Here is a 17,254-nt window from a genome sequence, read left to right on the forward strand (position 1 = left end):
GCTTGGTGCATTTGATCTTTTATAAAGCACATCTAATATCCATATTCAGAAGGCCTTACTTCATTTCCTGGCAGGAGAACTCTATAGTTGATAACTGTGAGCCAGAAAAGAGCCGGGCCGCTACCTGGGACTGTCTTTGAAAAGAACTTCACAGTAATTCTAGCAGGTGTGCATCTTTTATCGGGCGTATTCTGTCAGAACTCAGAAATAGTTTTCAAATTTTCTTTTCGAAAACGAGATTAAAATTTCCTAGTTGTTTCCAGTCATTAGCTTTATAGCTATAGAGTGTCTTCAGACATTCTGCGTTTTGCCATTTTTGAATAACTTATATTTATGCCCAATAAACCTCTTCTAAGTTATCCCCTTACAAAAAATGCAGTGAGGCATTTCCTTATTTCCCTCTTCTCCCTGTCACTCCAACTCTGTCTGTCTCAGGATTTCTTATATCCATCCCCACCCGCATTCAAATGGCAGAGCTTGCATGGTGACATAATCCCAAAAAGCTAGATTTGGCTAACTTTATAAGTAGTGCTTTTTGCGCGCCTGGGTCTCAGCTTCATCAGGAAAAAAAAAAAAAAAGTCAAAATGGAAATGTTGCATTAAGCCACTTATCAGGGTTGAGCACATTCGGATAATCCTGCATGCTCAAAGTGGCTCCTGTTATGCAGCTGCTTGTGTAGCGCTGTTAGCAACAGAGTTTTTGCCTCTTATTGGCGGGTATATAAGTGAGCGAACGTCTTATGCGCGGTTTGGTATTTGATATAGAGAATGTGAGAGTCGGCGCTGGTTCTGGGGCGAATTCTAGATTGGGTTTCAAGCAGATTTAGATGTTTGATAACGTAAGTTGAAGCTCCGTTTTAGATCTCCCAATTCCTCCTTTTTCCTCAACACATTTTTGTTGTCCCAGAATCAGAGCTGCTTGTTGCCTTAAATAATAGCCGGCCCTGATTATAACCTTCTAAAACACAGCCTTAAGCACTCGCCTCCCGATGGCCTCTGATCGTGTTTTTGTTCTCCTTCCAGCTTTCTTTCTTTTTTTTTTTTTTTCTTCTTTTAAATAATCACAACTCTGCCTCTCTTTTGTGTTTGCCTCATTATTTTTTATTGCCTGATGCAACATACTGTATGGCCATATCAGTTCCTATGTTTAGAAGGTGCCTCAGATCTGAGAGCTTTGGTGTTTCAGTATTTATTTCGATGATCCAACACACTCCCATAAAGCTTCCACTATAGCCGCTCTTACCTGCGCATGGGGCTTTTCTTCTCCTGTACCCTCTGATCTGTTGCCATGTCATTCCTGCCAAGAACATTATCATCCTTTAAATGTGATGCGTATACTGGAAATGGCCTGCACCAATTTGATGTGTTTTTTTAGGTTTAATTGTTGTCAGATGTGTTTTGAAATGTGGCTAAAGCAGAAAAGAAAGCTGTGTGAACGTCGTTCAATAGAATGTGCTGCAGACGGTTGCTTATTTTAGTCGCTGCAAATCTTAACCTCCCACACCTTTCAAGGTAAGCAGCCTTTCGCTCCGTTCCTGTCTGGGGAAACCACTCATGTGGAACCCATGCTGGGTTGGAGTGTTGTTAATCACAATGTGCCACATGTTCACTTTTACATTACAAGGCTTTGTACGACTTGCCTCATGTAGTAAGACCACACGAACTGGTAAATCTAAAATATCAACAGTATTATTTTAGATAATACATGTAGGTAGGTGAAGGCAAGTTTTGGCCAATTTGGATTTCTCTTACTCTGTTTTGCATCTTCTGTTAGAGACTTGCATAATTTGCACTTGTAAGCAATAGTCTAATCTCTCCAGAGAACTGGGGCCCTTAACTCTCAGATTGCCAGACTCAACTAAAACATTCAGAATAAAACAGACCGATGTTGCTGTAAAATATTGTCTTCCAGATATCTATCGAAGTTGGAAAAGTTGCTCCTTCATATATGTATCAAAGGGGACACTTTCTGAAAAGCAAATAAGTTACCATTTCCCCTCTGACTTCGTCTGTCTTTCCTGAGTAACACGTTCCTCACTATAAAGTGTTGGGCCTAAATGTAAGGCCTTAAAATGCCATAAAAGTCGATAGTAGGTCATAAAATCTGTGTATTTGGGTCTTAAACTTGTAAGTTTAAGACATTTTTGGCTTCTGCAGTTCTTAAACGTGCAGAAGCCACTGAGATTTAGAGCTCTGACTGAGGAATTTGAGCGTTAATGTGCTGTGACAAGACCCCAGACGCAGAGACGAAATGAACCCTGTCGAAAGGAATTTATTCCCTAAAATTCAAGTGTTCCTGAAAAAAAAATTTTTTTTCTTCCTTGAAAAGACTTGATAAGTATTTCAGAAGCTGGCTGAAAACTTTTTCATCGACAGCTGCGATTGAAATTGACATAAAGGTTATGGTAAACTGAATGTGGGGAAAACATCGACCCTCTGTTTAAAGGCAATCAGCAACATATGGTAATTGAGGGTTTTAAGTTGAAATCATTGCAACCTGTGGAAGTCTTTCATTGAACTTACGGGACCTTTTAAGAAACCATGTAGTGTGACATTCACTGACTCCAAAAAGATCCGATTTCTGAGTTTCTGACCTGCTGGTCCCGTGTCAGGGCTCTTTATCACTCGTGTAGACATGTTATATACTCAATTCCTTTGGCAGGAGCAGCCAAGTATTCCTATGCCTTTCGTCACCTTAGCAGAACAAACACATTTAGTCTCACACCTCGACTGGTGTTCTTATCACTCCTCCGGCTCTCTGATCCATTCACTGCCTTTTCCCTCTGTGTTTCCCCTCTTCTTGGGGGGGTCTAATGAATGGATTTGTCTTATCCACAGATCTGTTAGATGGCCTGTGGAAAATGGGCCTAGAACCTCTCCAATCGAGCTCTGCTGGCGGTAGTTTGTAATGCGTTCTGTCCTTGCCCAGTAGGGTTTGAGTCTTTTCATGAAAACTTTAGTTTCTTTGTTTCCTCTTCCATTTGGTCACAATCATTTCTAAGCTATGCAGCTTGTCCATTACGTTCTTCCCTTCTCAATCTTTTTCATCTTTGTGTTTTCCCCCCACAGCTAACTGTGACCAGCTAACATCTCCTCCACTGTGTTGGAATAACTTGCTCTACTTTGAATCCTCTCTTTGCCACAGACATGGAAATTCTCCCCTCCTTCATTTCTTGAGATTTTTCAGATCCCTTCATCGCACTTAAAATGGGAACAATCTACTTTATCCTTCAGTGCGCCTCTTTCACATTCTCGCTGGGAGGAGCCAAGTGTTGTGGAAGAGACGTTAGCGAGAGACGACGCGCTAGCCTAATGAAAAGCACCCCTGGAGTCCTTTTAATTTCCCTCCTCCTCAGAAATTGCTAATGGTTCTTGGTGCCAAACAGCACTCAACAACCTCCTTCCTCTTTCTCCTCTCTTCCCATCGCCCTCGTCGCGTCGCTCTATTGACAAGCTGCCGTTGTTCTTTCATGTCCCTGTAATAGGCCTGCGTGTGCTGTCTGCGCCCGAGTCAATGACGCTACGATGCACAGCCAGATTCCTCAGATTTTTTTTTTTTTTTTTTTCTTGCTCGTCTGACACACTTTACATGCAGCTCCTAAACAGTTGACTGTGTGTGTGTGCCGGTGTGCCTGCATCCCTCCCTATTAGCGCTGTCTACATGCGTTTGGCCCACAATACTGGCTTCCCCTGTCACATGCCTGTGGAGATGTGCACATGCACACAGCTGAGTGACAACATTGTATCTTCAGGGTGAGTGGGTTGGAGTGTGTCCTCAGGGAGCTTTGTTAGGAAGGCACTGTGTAGGGTCATTTGGGTTCCATCGCTGCTCTGCGCGCGCATGCGTGTGTGTGTGTGCGTGTGTGTGTGTGTGCGTGTGTGTGTGTTGTCCCAAACACCCTCAGTGTGTTAATACTACTCCTCTGGGGAGTTCCACAATGCTGCCTGACATGATTCACACTGACTGGGGGTGACCTTGAGAAATGGGACAAACAAAAAAATAAAAAATAAGGGAGCCACATACACAGAGAAAACACTCCCCACGCTAATTATTGGAGTAAGTGATGCCACTCACTACTCCTTGATGTGTGTGTGTGCCTTTTTTTTTTTTTTTTGATCGGCCTGTGTCCACCCCCTACAGGTCAACGTCACAGTGGACTACATCAGAGCTGCCACTAGTCCAGGAGAAGGAACACCTGCCTTCTCAGAGCGCACCTGTGCCACAGTGACAATCGGAGGAATGTAAGTAATAATTTAGTCTGCCAAGCTGAGCAAAACTACTTTCTACCTCTTTTTTTTCCTTCTGTTTATTCAAGGGGGGATTTGTTACAAATGCACTGCCTTGGAAAAGCTGTTTTATGTTAGGACAGCAAGCTTCAATGCATTTGCTTGAGATTTTATGATATAGGTCGACTTTAGTAGTGCATAATTGTGAAGTAAATGGAGAATGATGGGTAGTTGGGAATTTATTTTTCCATATGTCTGACAAGTGGTTGTGCGTTTACAGCTGCAACTTAGTGGGGTTTGTTTCTAAGAGCGCGGGACATAGAAAGGAGTGCTTCCTTGAATATGCAACTGAATCTCAAATGGATTTATCTCTCGACTTTGACTGGGCCGTTCTCACTCATGAACATGCTTTGCACTAAACCACTCCTGTCATAACTCGAACTACACGTTTAGAGAGGTTTTAATGCATCCGTCTTCGTATCCTCGCTGACGTGTCTCAACGTCCGCGCTGAAAAGAAACATTCCCACAGCATGATGTTTCCACCACTAAGCCTGTCGCAAAAGACCTCAAATCAGTTAATCACATGATAAATTAAAAGGGAATTGATGATCACAGAACTGGCAGAGTCTAATGATATTTTTATCAGGGCAGTTGTCTTTACAGGGACTTCATAATCCACTATATTTATGGCTTTAGTCTCCAGTTTATTTGTTGTTACTGGTTAAGCTTTTTGTTTTGAATATCCATTTTAGATTCCAGTTCCGGTGTTAAGTTTTCTTTGGAAATTAAAACGTATTGATTTTTGAGAGGGTGTACTTCAACTACCATGCTGCTATTATTATAATTGACAATGGTCTCAAACATTTCACATTGGGCGTGGTGTGTGTAGGTCAATGTGAAGCATCTGTTTACTGCTATGCTTTTAGCGCAGAGGGTTAAAACAATGAACCAAGATGTTCTTTAGCAAGTCTCTGGCTCGCAGGAGAGTGTTTTATTTCGGAGTATCAGAGTGGAGGAGGCCTAATATGAGGGAACTGCACACTTCTCAGATTTTTATTAGTAATAAACTTTGAAAATTGTGTATCATGTGTCCTCTATGTCACAATGTATTACTTTGTTGGTTGAAATAAACTACAAAAGATTTATGGTTGAAAATGTGGAACAGTTCAAGGCCTATTAATACTTTTGCAAAGGGCAGTACAAGATCAGCTCATGCAGCAGTTCAGGTTGACTTTATCAGCACATTTAATTTTACTACTATAATTTCATCTGATAGAATACAACAATACTATTTTTGAATGCTTTGAATTTGCAAGCTTGTTAATCAGAACTGAAGCTGCTGCTTTGTTCAGAGAAGGGTCACCTGAGTGCAAGCAATTATATTCTATCTGCAAGCCTGTCTTTGAAGGAATTTGGTTTATCAGTTTGTCATTTTCTTTACACAAGATCACAGATATAAACGCTTTTCAGAGGTTGAAATTTAATCAAAGCCATCGCAGAGCTTTAATGCGGCATTGCTAGAAAAGAGGCTTTAGAAGTCTGTTTTCCCCTCAAAGGAACTTTTGAAAATCACACTCGTCCTGTTTATATTTATTTTTACTTTTTTTGTATTGTTTTTTTTTTTTTTCTCCCCCCTCTCCACCAACGGTATCATTGGAGCCACAGAGCAGCATCACGCAAACACACACAGACAGGCAGATCTCTCCATATCATCCAACCAGCTGTCTCAAATGTTGTGGCACTTGTCAGCACAGAGGTCAGGTCTGCTCATGTAAGCAGTCGTTTAGAGTCTTCAGTTGGACCACGCCACACTGTGATTCTCCTGGATAACAGTTGGCAGAGTCCCCATGAACGCTACAGTCAGGGTTGAGGAGGTTAGTGAGACGGAAACTCTCAACCCCTCTGAGCCCCAGTGGGCCACTCGGGCATCCTTGGTTATTATCCGTAATAATTAGTGTATTAAAGAATTGTTTGTGGCAAGACTTGTTTCATTTCATGTTTTTTCAGTTTTGAAGACATTTTCATGATCCAGTGGATTTAAAAAAAAAAAAAATTTTTAACATTGATTATTCAGTTAGTTGGTACCCACAGGTGACTTAGTAGTCACTCCCATAGCTGACGATGAAGTCATTTTCTATATACAAGTGGGATCAGATGACTTTGAGGTTAAAAATTTGGTGTTTTAACATTGCTGAAAACTGGTTTAAGAAAAACAAACAAACCCATTGATGCTCATGGTTTGTGAAATAAAGAAGTGCCACATGTCATAAGCATAGAGGTAACGCCAGTCACATTACTGTTCTTGGCAATGTGTGGTACAAATAGAAGAGGGGATGAAGGAGTGAAGGGGCCAGTTGACTCAAAGCCAGCATGAAGGGTTTCCTTAAATAAAAAGGGTAAAAAAAAATCTAAAATGTCTTGAATTGAAATCATCTGTTTAACTTTTAAATGCATGTATTCCTCATATGTTTGGGAACATACATTGAAACCTCTAACGGCTTAAAATGACGCCAGCTATACAGATTCTCTTCCTCATGTCTTATGACATGGAGTATTAAAGTGAACTGTCCTTCTTTGTTTCTGCCAGTAACATAGCTGAAGCTCTGGTCAGTAAGGGTCTGGCCACAGTCATCAGGTATCGACAGGACGATGACCAGCGCTCCTCCCACTATGATGAGCTGCTCGCTGCAGAGGCACGGTGAGGAACTCTTCTACTTTTTCTAAATCTTTTACGTTGAACTCACACCGTGGGTTCATGATGGTTTGTGTGTTAGAATTTGGAATAAAATGGCGCTTTAAACATCTGCTTGAAGCACCTTGCAAGTTATGTTTTAAATAAACTTGATAAATTAGTCTTTGTAATGACCCTGAGTGTTTTCCCTCTGATGTAGGTAAGGTTACCCCCTTGCTAATTCTTTAAATTTATTTTAATAGTGTCACCGTAATTAGTTCCTGCCCATCAGGCTGGTGATTCACATCCCGAGGAAACATGTCTCTGCTCTTAAATATTTACTCACACACATAGTAATGACCCCTGTGCTTTCTCTGCCTCTGTCCCTTTTTAGTTTTTTTTATCCCCCTTTTTTTTTGTTTCTTTTTGTATGCCTGGGCACACATACACCATCCCAGGCTCCAGACGCTAAATCAGAGTCTCTCTTTACTCAGGCCCTATGAATATAATTATGTGGAGGTGCAGTGGAGAGATTTAGTACAAGCTTTATTACTCTGCCATAGATTAAGATCTGCTTGCTGTAGGTAGAGCAGATGCAGCTGCGACCTTTTTTTTTTATAGCATTAACTCTTCCTCTCCCCTTGTCTTTCAGTGTCATCGGCCATCTGCCCCTATTTCTCCTCCTGCCCGTTCTTGCTCTCTCTTCCTTTTGTGCGTTTTGTCCTTGTTTCTTCCCCTTTGCTGCTCCCCGCTATGTCCTTCTACGGGCTTGCTCTTCTGGGTCTTCTTTCCCTCATTTCTTTTTGTCACTTTTCCTTCCCTCTGCTGCTTTTTCTCTCTCGCTCTCTCTCCGTCCCTGGTGGGGTCCTATAAGAGACGATGAGCGGTTTCTGTCTATTGCCTTAGTTATATTTTTAGCTCCCGTTGCATAAAGCCAGTGGCCCACAGCCTTCAAGGAACCTCCTCTAGGCTATTAAAATGCACATCTTTACTGTGCAGGCCTGCAGAAATGTAGCTGGCTTATCTTAGCAGCACTTTTGTGGTCCATCCCAGTGACCCAGTGGACAACAGGACCTTCGACTTTATCTTCATCACATTTAATGCGGCAGTCTTATTAAGGCAGCTCTAACTAGCGGCAGTCATCATGGAAGACCCTTAGCTGCCTCTAAAGATAGATCATTTCTCTTTTCACATTCATGATGCTAAATCATCTCCCCATTATGATTCTTCTAGAAAAAATGGCCTCTCTTTTTTTTAATACTAACCCCAAGCCTTAAAATGGAGTTTTTTTTTTTGTTTTGTTTTTTATTCAATGTACAGATGGTTTTCTGTAAATTAGAATATCCAGTTAGACAATTCAAAAGGTGAAATGTTTTAGATGTTAACTTACTACTAATGGTAATTAAAATTGGACAAAAATGTTTTGTGATTGAGAAATGTAATGTTTCAGTCACGTTATGGGCTATGTAACCATGCGGAACATTGCACGCAGCAGTTTCCATGACTATCAGTGGAAAGCTTAGTGGAAGGAAAACATATGGTAGCTAAAGAGACATATGTAGTAGAATAACTTCAGAATGTGGTTTGTATTCTTAGGAAATATTCAGATTTTCTCAAAATATATTTTTGGTTTTCATTCACTGCAAACCATGAATATAAATAAACCTTATACAAATTAACGCTTCAAATAATGAGTCTGTGATTAAATCTATGTAATTTCACTGTTACTTTTTGAATTGAATTACTGGATTAAATGAATGTTTTGACAAAAAAAAAAAAACCTAATCCATTAAGATGCTCCTGTGGATGCTGGTCTGTATGGATGTATTGATGGGTTTCTAATGGTGGGGTTGTTTGAATGCAGGGCCATCAAAAACGGAAAGGGGCTGCACAGCAAAAAGGAGGTCCCCATCCACAGAGTGGCTGATATCTCGGGGGTATGCATCTTTTTTTTTTATTATTATTTTTAATAATACATGTACACTCATCCTACGCAGGGAAATAAGATGGTTTACATGATGTGGATAATAGGATGAGCATTCATGTGCTGTGGCTATAATTGGAATTAAATCGTTTTAAATGTGGAGTCATTTGCACGTAAACATCATAACTCTTAAAAAGATACGTTGGGGCCAGCAATTCTCAGAAAATGATCTATAATCATTGACTCATCCTTAGTGGCCTCTAAAAATAAACCTCATTAATAAAAGCATTTCGGTCCTTGCCTGTTTACGTGTGCTCAGGGGCTTGATTGAGGCGTCATTTGGCTAATGAAGCCTGATTGGGAGGGCTCATCACACGAACATTATTGTGGGAAATCCATAAAAGCGTGCAGTAAAGGTTGATTGCGGCACCGTTTGTCATCTTTTTTCTTATGCTCAAGCCAGGAAGCTGTTTTTCTTTCACTGAAAGGAAGTTTAGTTTTTTAACACGTCCATATGTAATACAGTAAAGAGCATTTAAATAGGTGTGCATTAGTTTTTACTCAAATGGAAACTTGCACCTCTATTTTCATAAAGTGGATTTGATCCAAAAGCTTCTGATTAATAATCCGCGATGTACTGCTTTTAGTTATATTGAGAAATGTGCCTAATTGGATGATCTGTTTTTCTTTTATTTTGATCAGAAGCTCAAAAATTTGGCAATTTCCTATCAGCATATGCCATTATATATGATATATGATGTACAGCCGTGCTTATCACTGACATGCTAGACAGTTTGAAACTGGAACTCTTTAATAATCTCCTTTGCTTTAAAATATTATTAAAGCTGTTTTACAAAGACTCTTTGTACACACACGGCATGTTCTCTCCTTAGCTCCTAATTTAATTAGCGTCTACTAATGTCAGTAAGGCCAGAAGGAAATATTTTGAATGTTTTTCTTAATCATATATTAGAGCGTGGAAGGTTTACAGCGATTAACAATTTGGAGAAACCGCCACAAAGAGTCTTTAAATCACCAAGCCTCTATGAAAACCTTTAGTTTCAATGGGTTTGCACACAAATTTACCTTTTTCCTGTAATTGTGAAGGGCACTCGAAAACCTTAAATCACACACTACAGCTGGTTTTATTTAGCAAAAGAAGATAGAAATGCCTTACTATAGTGGTATTTTGTGTAGCCATTTTTATGTCTGACATGTTCTACAGCACCCTGTAGCTCCACTACATTTGTACTTATTAGCTGCACCCTGTCACTGGGTTCAGGTCAGCGCCATTATCTCGCCGCAAACCCTCCCTTAACTTTTCTGTCTGTCTCCAATAAGACATGCTTGATTTGCAGCACGATCTAGGACCGTTGCCAGCGATTGCCAGCATGCGTGGATGTGCTCGCGCGCGCGCACACACACACACACACACACACACACACACACACACACATGCACCAGTTGTTTGGCAAGGATAATATAATGAGCATTCTTTAAAGCATTACAAGGACCAAAATAGCATTGTTGCTCACCAGCCCCAACATACTTTTCCCCTATCCCTCTAAATACACACCCATCCCCCTTGTGGAAATACACACTCCTATACGTCAGCATCCTTTAGTGAAGGTCTTTTGAAAAGGATTATGCACATTGAGTGGGATGCAGTCACAAATAGTGCAGAGATAGGTTTATAAATGTATACTGTAGGAGATGCACAGAGGTGGTGGGAGGAGAGTGGATAAAGCACTTGACTCACCTCGTGCCTCTAAAGGTTGCATAATGAGGTCCTCTTCTTTCACTTGTCTCTCCCTTTTTCTGAACCAAGTTGGGCTGCACAGCCCACACACGCTGCAGGTGCGGTAAATGTTTGTGTGAACTGGAGTGTCATCTCCCACTCGAGGGGTTATTTTGGAATGCAGTGGGTGGAGTTCAGGTGGAACATCTTATGGCTAAAGTATATACCCCTCACTAATGCACTCCGATTTGAGCCCCGCTGATGACAGGAACTTTATTTTGTTTCTAGTAAATACACGGCTGCTTTGGGCTGTGTCACTCCCCCAGTGGGAAAAAATAAAATGAAAGAAAATATTGATAAATTGTTGTTACCGAAACACTGTGAACTCTCATAAATTTGCTTTAGCAAATGGTAAACTGGTTTGTTTGCTCCGACTTTGTGTCTGAGCCTTTGTTCCTACTCCTGTGTCCACGCTGGCTCATCCAAACACAACACTGGTCCATGACTCACCGGTCTGTTGTGCCTACATGCTCATGCCTGGAGTAGGCTCACATTAAATTATTTTTTTAGCGTTTATGAATCTTCCTTTGCTACTGAAGCACTAGCACTGCCTGAATACACGATTTAGCTCGGCTTGTAATTTTTGGCCCGAGTACACCAATAAGTTGTGACTCACTCTTGCAGACAGAGATGGGAGCAGGAAGGGAGAGAATTATTTTTGATTGCATGAGGTTCCAGATGTGTCACTGAGAAGGAAGGCAGACTTCATTAGGCCATACTGTGATACAAAGATGTGTGGAAAAAAGCAGGCTTTCACTTGGTCTTGTTCACCTTTTGCAATATGAGAAAAATTTATTTTAGAACTTGTCATTGACATTCTGTGAACAAAATTGAGAAAAACTCCAAAATACAGAGACATGATTAAAGGCAGCCATGTAAGTGACAACCTAGTAACTTTAAATTGCTGTACTTTAGCTAATTCACTACAGTTTATACCCTCAATCAGGAATATCAAAGTCTCCAGGATTTGAGTTAATAAGGTGACGATTGGGAAGTTGAGAAAAATGTTGCTGGAGTGCAGTAGCTTTGAGCAAAATCATGCTAAGACCATATAGATGGATTTGAACTCTTCATGTGGTATTTTTGCTCAGTGACCACTTCAGGCAAAAAAATGTAACTCAAAATGCATTCAGAGGATTTCTGCTTTGGTTCTGACCAGCATTTACTTGAATAGGATCCTTGGCCTGCTTTGCATGAACATGATGTGCAGTGATTTTTGAAGTCTCACATTTGATCAGTCTGTTTTGCTTGTGAAAGTTTGAATGGATTACACTGCTGTAGCTGCCAAAACAGTCCACATCTTGTCACACCATTCAAACATCTTTAACACTTTCCCTCTATAAGAAAGAAAACTCGTCTTCATTGGGCTCAGGCACTGAGAAAAAAAAAGTGATTTGTTTGAAGCTAATTGTAATGGCTCCACATGCAGGGCGATTTATTTTTTCTTTTTTTGATGAGAGCATTTAAATATTTAAAATAATCCAAAGATATTCACAGATATTTTTTCCAAAAATGAAACACAAAAAATTAAGCAGACACAATAAAAAATATGATTAAAAAGGAAGCATTTTCCTTTTATGGTATATTTTGTTGTGTTGGTAGTTTGGCTGATGACTCCTTGTTACCTAGTATTTTTTTTTTTAAATCAAAAGCAATTTTAAATTCACTTAACTTTTTCATAAAAACAATGCAAACTCCATTCTTTTTTTTTTATTAATTCTTGAAAGATTCCAAGACTTTGACTCTAAAATGCTGCTATTTGCCTTTTAATTCTCTTTCTTTCTTGCAGGAGACACAGAAAGCCAAGCAGTTCCTGCCTTTCCTGCAGAGAGCTGGCCGGTCAGAAGCTGTCGTCGAATACGTCTTCAGTGGATCTCGTCTTAAGCTGTACATGCCCAAAGAGACCTGTCTCATCACATTCCTCCTTGCTGGTAGGTTTGCCTTTCTAATGTCAAAGTCCTTTTAATTCTGCCATTCAAGCCAGCGGATCTAAGTAAATAGTCAGGTTTCCTAGCACCACAATACTGACAAAACATTTGAAAACACCAGTATAGGATGACTTTTTCATTTTCAGTATTTCTCCCCTTAAAGACAAAAAATGGGGGAAAACACTTGTTCTGTTTGAGGGATGTAGTTTCATTGTGGTTTACAATTTTACTCAGAAGTACATGCTCCCAAGGTGGATAGCGAAATTGAGTTTTTCCTTTTGAAATGAGGATCTCCTAGTGTTCTAGTAGCAATGTGGCTGACTTGTGTTTTTCTGACAGCTGCGGTAATAAAACAGTTTATTTGCACTTCTGGTAACTTGTTACTTGGAAAACTATAAAAACGTCCACACAAAGGCAGTCATTTACTACCTGTAGTTGTGAACATTTTTGAAGGCGAGTTAGATCATCCTCGATTCATGTTCCTGCTGTTGGGGAAATAGCCACCATCAGTTGTTATTGATTCACCTTTTTTTAGCTTCAATTTAAACTTGCAGATATTGTAATGCACTAATGCACTTCTATTCGAATAGGTAGAAGCAAATGTATTATTTCTGTAAACTACTCATCATTTTGGCTCCTCCTTATTAGCTCTTCATCAAAGTTTATTAGCTTCAAATTTACTTTGTAAATGGTTTATCCCCAATTTCTTTTAGCTTCCACTCGTGGTATTTCTACAACAGGAAGAGACTCTTGGATCTAATTGTTCCATCTACATGAAAGTTAATTCCTTATGCACTTCATTTCTGGAGCAAGAATATCCAAAGATGGCTACTTTGCTCTTAGAGGGGCACAAAACTAGTGAATAGCGAAGTATTAACTAGATGTTTTTACAGCAAGAGTAAACACATTTCTGTCCCAAGAGTTTTTGTTTTCTTAAACTTTAGGAAGGTCAAGCTGTGAAGACTTGATATGTTCCCAGAATATCAACGTGCACCTTTTGGCATTTCAGCAACAGTCGGTTTATTTCCCCTGCTACAGATAGTAATCGCTTGTCTTGTACCTCATAAACAGGGGGGATATATGTTGAACTAAACAGAACTGCAACTGTAACGTATCTGATCAAACGTGGAAGAAACTTATAATTACACGTACGTTTCTGAAGAATTCAAATATTATCAAAGCTTTCACATTAGACCCATCGAAAAGCATTTCCGCCCATAGACATGTATGCGCCTTATACTTGGATCGGTCATCTTTTACATGAGTTCCTGCAACAATGTGGTGTGGCATGGAACCTCCCGATTGCTTTAATGGCGACCTTCAGCTTGTTTGCAATGTAGGTTCCTCTCCTTTGGTTGTTCCTGTTGCTTGTGAATCAGTTTCTGTCTGTAAAGTTGTTGCTCGACAAGCTGGCCGTTTGGACTCCTCATGGACATTACCAACATCAAAAGTAGCAGTGAAAAGTCTTAACTTTTTAAAATTGATTTTTAAAAAAGTTATCTAAATGGCCAATTTAAATCTCTTAAGCAGCAGTCATTTAAGATGGAAATATCTGACCTTGTAATCCTGATTGAGCATAAAATGAAGAACTTAGTGATTAGTCCTCATTTTGATCATATTATGCGATTCTTGAGAGAGCAAAATGGAGAGTTCCACTGAGTGAGTCGGATCCCATTGGTCACTATTGGTGTGCCTTTAATTTGAATGGGTGATAATTAATATAATCCACGATAATAGTCTAATTAAAAAAAAAAACATTAGGAAGGACATCATCATTATACCATTGGATGAAGGTAGGAAACGTTTCTCTGAAATCTGATTTTGTAGCCTGAAGAAAAGAACATGATGACAATCCAATCAGGGACCGTCTATTGCTTTTTTTTTCTTTTTTTTTTTTTAAACACATTTTGTGAATGTCTCTGTTAAACCTTGAGATCATGGTGGTTGACATAAATATGATGGATTTGTTGAGATACTGGAAAAGTAAAAAAAAAAAAAATAATTCAAAGTGATCAATTACAATGTGAGCCTGGTACTGATGGGAAAAAAAATAGTACACAGGATTGTCTACACAATGTTGGTAAGACATCATGTTAAGATGGATTCCACATACACAATCACATTGTTGTTGGCAAATCTTAACTTCACCAACAGAGCTGAAACCCCTGAAAAGGTTAAATCAAGGTTGTCATTGGAAAAGCATTGTCTTCCGTTAATGACACAAGCCGTTAAACCTTTAAATCAAATATACAACTTTGTCTTCTTTAAGATCACGACTGATACCATTGATATTTCCAGTTGCTGCTGAAGCGATGCATATTCTCATTTTTTCACCTCTTTCCCCCTTTTGTTGTCAGTTTGAAATGAGACAGTATATCTCGTAGGCCACGGCCTCAATGTTTTTGTGCGTGATGTTTTTAGCTGTATACTTGATTTTCTTGACGCAACTGATGTCAAACCCATACCGCTACACATGAAATGAAGCCCCTAGGGCAAAAGACACCCATCTATCTGAGTCTAATCTCCCAGCTCTCTATCTCTGACCACTTTCTTTTCCCTGTCAAAGTTATCTTTTCATGTTTTATTCACCCATCTGTATCGGGGGTCGTGTGGAAAATGACACAAGCGATAAAAACGGCTGCCCCAACACTGTTGTATTTATCTGTCAATGAAGGCCCCTCCAAACCTCTGGACTTTTACCCTTTTAAGCTTTTTCATATTTCTAACAAGAAGTAAGATGTCTTGTTTTATGTTGCAGCTAGTGTGAGCATGTTAAAGGTAGGCTCGCAATAACCGCATCAACACTTGTTTAAATACAAGAATTCGGTGCACATTTTTAATTTGCTGTGGATTTTCTGTAACACAAATTGACTCAAAATCGTGCTCATCATTGCAATTCATTCATCTAATTTTAAAGTCAAATCATATTTATATATACAATTTCTAAAAGCCGGGCCCTATTGTTGTCTGGGTGTTAAGTAAATACTGATTGTGCGCACAGAAAATATTCAAATGATCTTGCAGTTAAAACAAGCACTGCATTATTAATCTGTTTTATCATCTGTTTGAATAATTTATTCACTCTGGCCATATTTTTTTTTATCATTGTTTAGCAATGTTGGAGGAAGCCATTCAAGAACCAACCACTTACAGCAGCTCTGCAAAATAAATTATCCCAATGCAGGAAGAGATGTAACAGTCTAATTTAATTTCTAATAATACACCACAATTCTCACATTTAACATTTGCACTCCTTGAATTAAATTGACTGTTTTCTATTCTGTTTGTGTCCCATGGTAACTGTCCTTATTAGACACTTTGTCAACGGGTTTCTCCATTTGAACACCTCGGAGCTCGAGTCTCTTCCTACCTTTCCAGTTTTCCCTGTTAGATCGAGTCGATGCTATAAGGAGAAAGAAAATAGGGTCACAGAAACAAAGCACAGCAGCAAGCCCATGACTTCAAAAAAGACCGGAGGTGTGCATCTGGAGTTCAAGGGTAGTTCCCCTAACTCTCTTCCTACAGCACCTTAGCTTTCTTCTTTTTTACTTGCTGGCCTATACAGTGTCACTTCCAAAAGAAAGTTTTCTAAAAGGTGAAAGAGTAATCCTGCATGTTCAGTTCTTTTTCCCCCCTTAGAAAAAGGAGGGCACCTATGCAGAACGGATAGTAGTCAGTAGCATAGCACTCTGGGTTTTAAAGCTTGATGAAAGAAGTTTTAGCGACTGGAAGGGCAAAGAGGATGAAGGGAAACATACCTGTGGTAAATAGAAAACAAACAAAAAACACAATTTCTTTGTGAAGTATTTGGCCATAAAGCCCTGCGGAGACTATAGGGAGACCAAGCAGTGAGGAGGCTGTAAAAGTTTTATTGGCGTAAGTAGCTTTTACAGAGTTTCTCTTGCAGAGAGAGCAGCAGTCATCACAGGTGAAAAGTACTTGCAAAGTTACTCTGAGTTCTTTATCTCTGTCAGAAAGACGGAACAGCCATCTTTAACTGCCTTTTGTCTGTTGACACGTTAAAAATATGGAAGTGAGTTCTCTGGTCAGATTTGGAAGTAAAATTCTACACAACACCCTGACCACATTGTCCTCACAACACACTACTGGTAGCATCATACTGTGGGGATGCTTTTCTTGCCACAGTCAAAATTCGACTTAAATACAAGTTGATCTCTGTATGATCAAACTGAGCCTGGGCTATTTTCACAACAGTCCAGTTTCTAGATCTAGAGAACTGGTTGAAAAATACTCCAAAAAGGCTGCAGCTAAAGGATTCTTTTTTTTTTCTTGCTTACCTTGGGGGTCTCATCTTGATCTAACACAACACAGAGGTTTATAGACATTACACAGCAACATATCAAAAGGTTAGGGATATGAAATACATTCTTTGTTTCCCTTTTTTTGTAAATGTTCACCCAACAATCTATGCTTTGCCAAAGGATGTGTTAAAAGGCTTACAGAATATTTCCTGTCTTTATTGCCACCATAAGTGTAATTTAAGGCATCTGTATTTTTCTAACACTAGAAATCTCAGGCTCTGGTTACCTTGAAGTCTCGAGATGGATTCCTATAGTGGCGTAAAATTTACTGCACGATGAGCTACAGTATACATCAGCCTTTAGACAAATCAATAATCCACCATATTCTCTGTGTGCTTCCTTGAGATGAAGAAAAAGCTCTCAGAAGCACTGCAAACATGCCT

General features: G+C 39.6%; 1 protein-coding gene across 1 annotated transcript in view; it reads left to right on the top strand.

Moving 5' to 3' along the window:
* Nucleotides 1-17,254, top strand: part of snd1 (staphylococcal nuclease and tudor domain containing 1) — a 167,479-nt gene that overhangs the window by 35,430 nt on the left and 114,795 nt on the right. Inside the window, exons 12-15 of the mRNA XM_014982396.2 lie at nt 4,142-4,242; nt 6,816-6,926; nt 8,764-8,836; nt 12,411-12,552. Of these exons, the coding sequence (XP_014837882.2) occupies nt 4,142-4,242; nt 6,816-6,926; nt 8,764-8,836; nt 12,411-12,552 (427 nt within the window). The remainder of the gene's footprint in view (nt 1-4,141; nt 4,243-6,815; nt 6,927-8,763; nt 8,837-12,410; nt 12,553-17,254) is intronic.

This window comes from Poecilia mexicana, unplaced genomic scaffold (assembly GCF_051168715.1).
Source record: "Poecilia mexicana isolate PSO_F unplaced genomic scaffold, ASM5116871v1 scaffold_23, whole genome shotgun sequence".
NCBI classification, from domain to species: domain Eukaryota; kingdom Metazoa; phylum Chordata; class Actinopteri; order Cyprinodontiformes; family Poeciliidae; genus Poecilia; species Poecilia mexicana.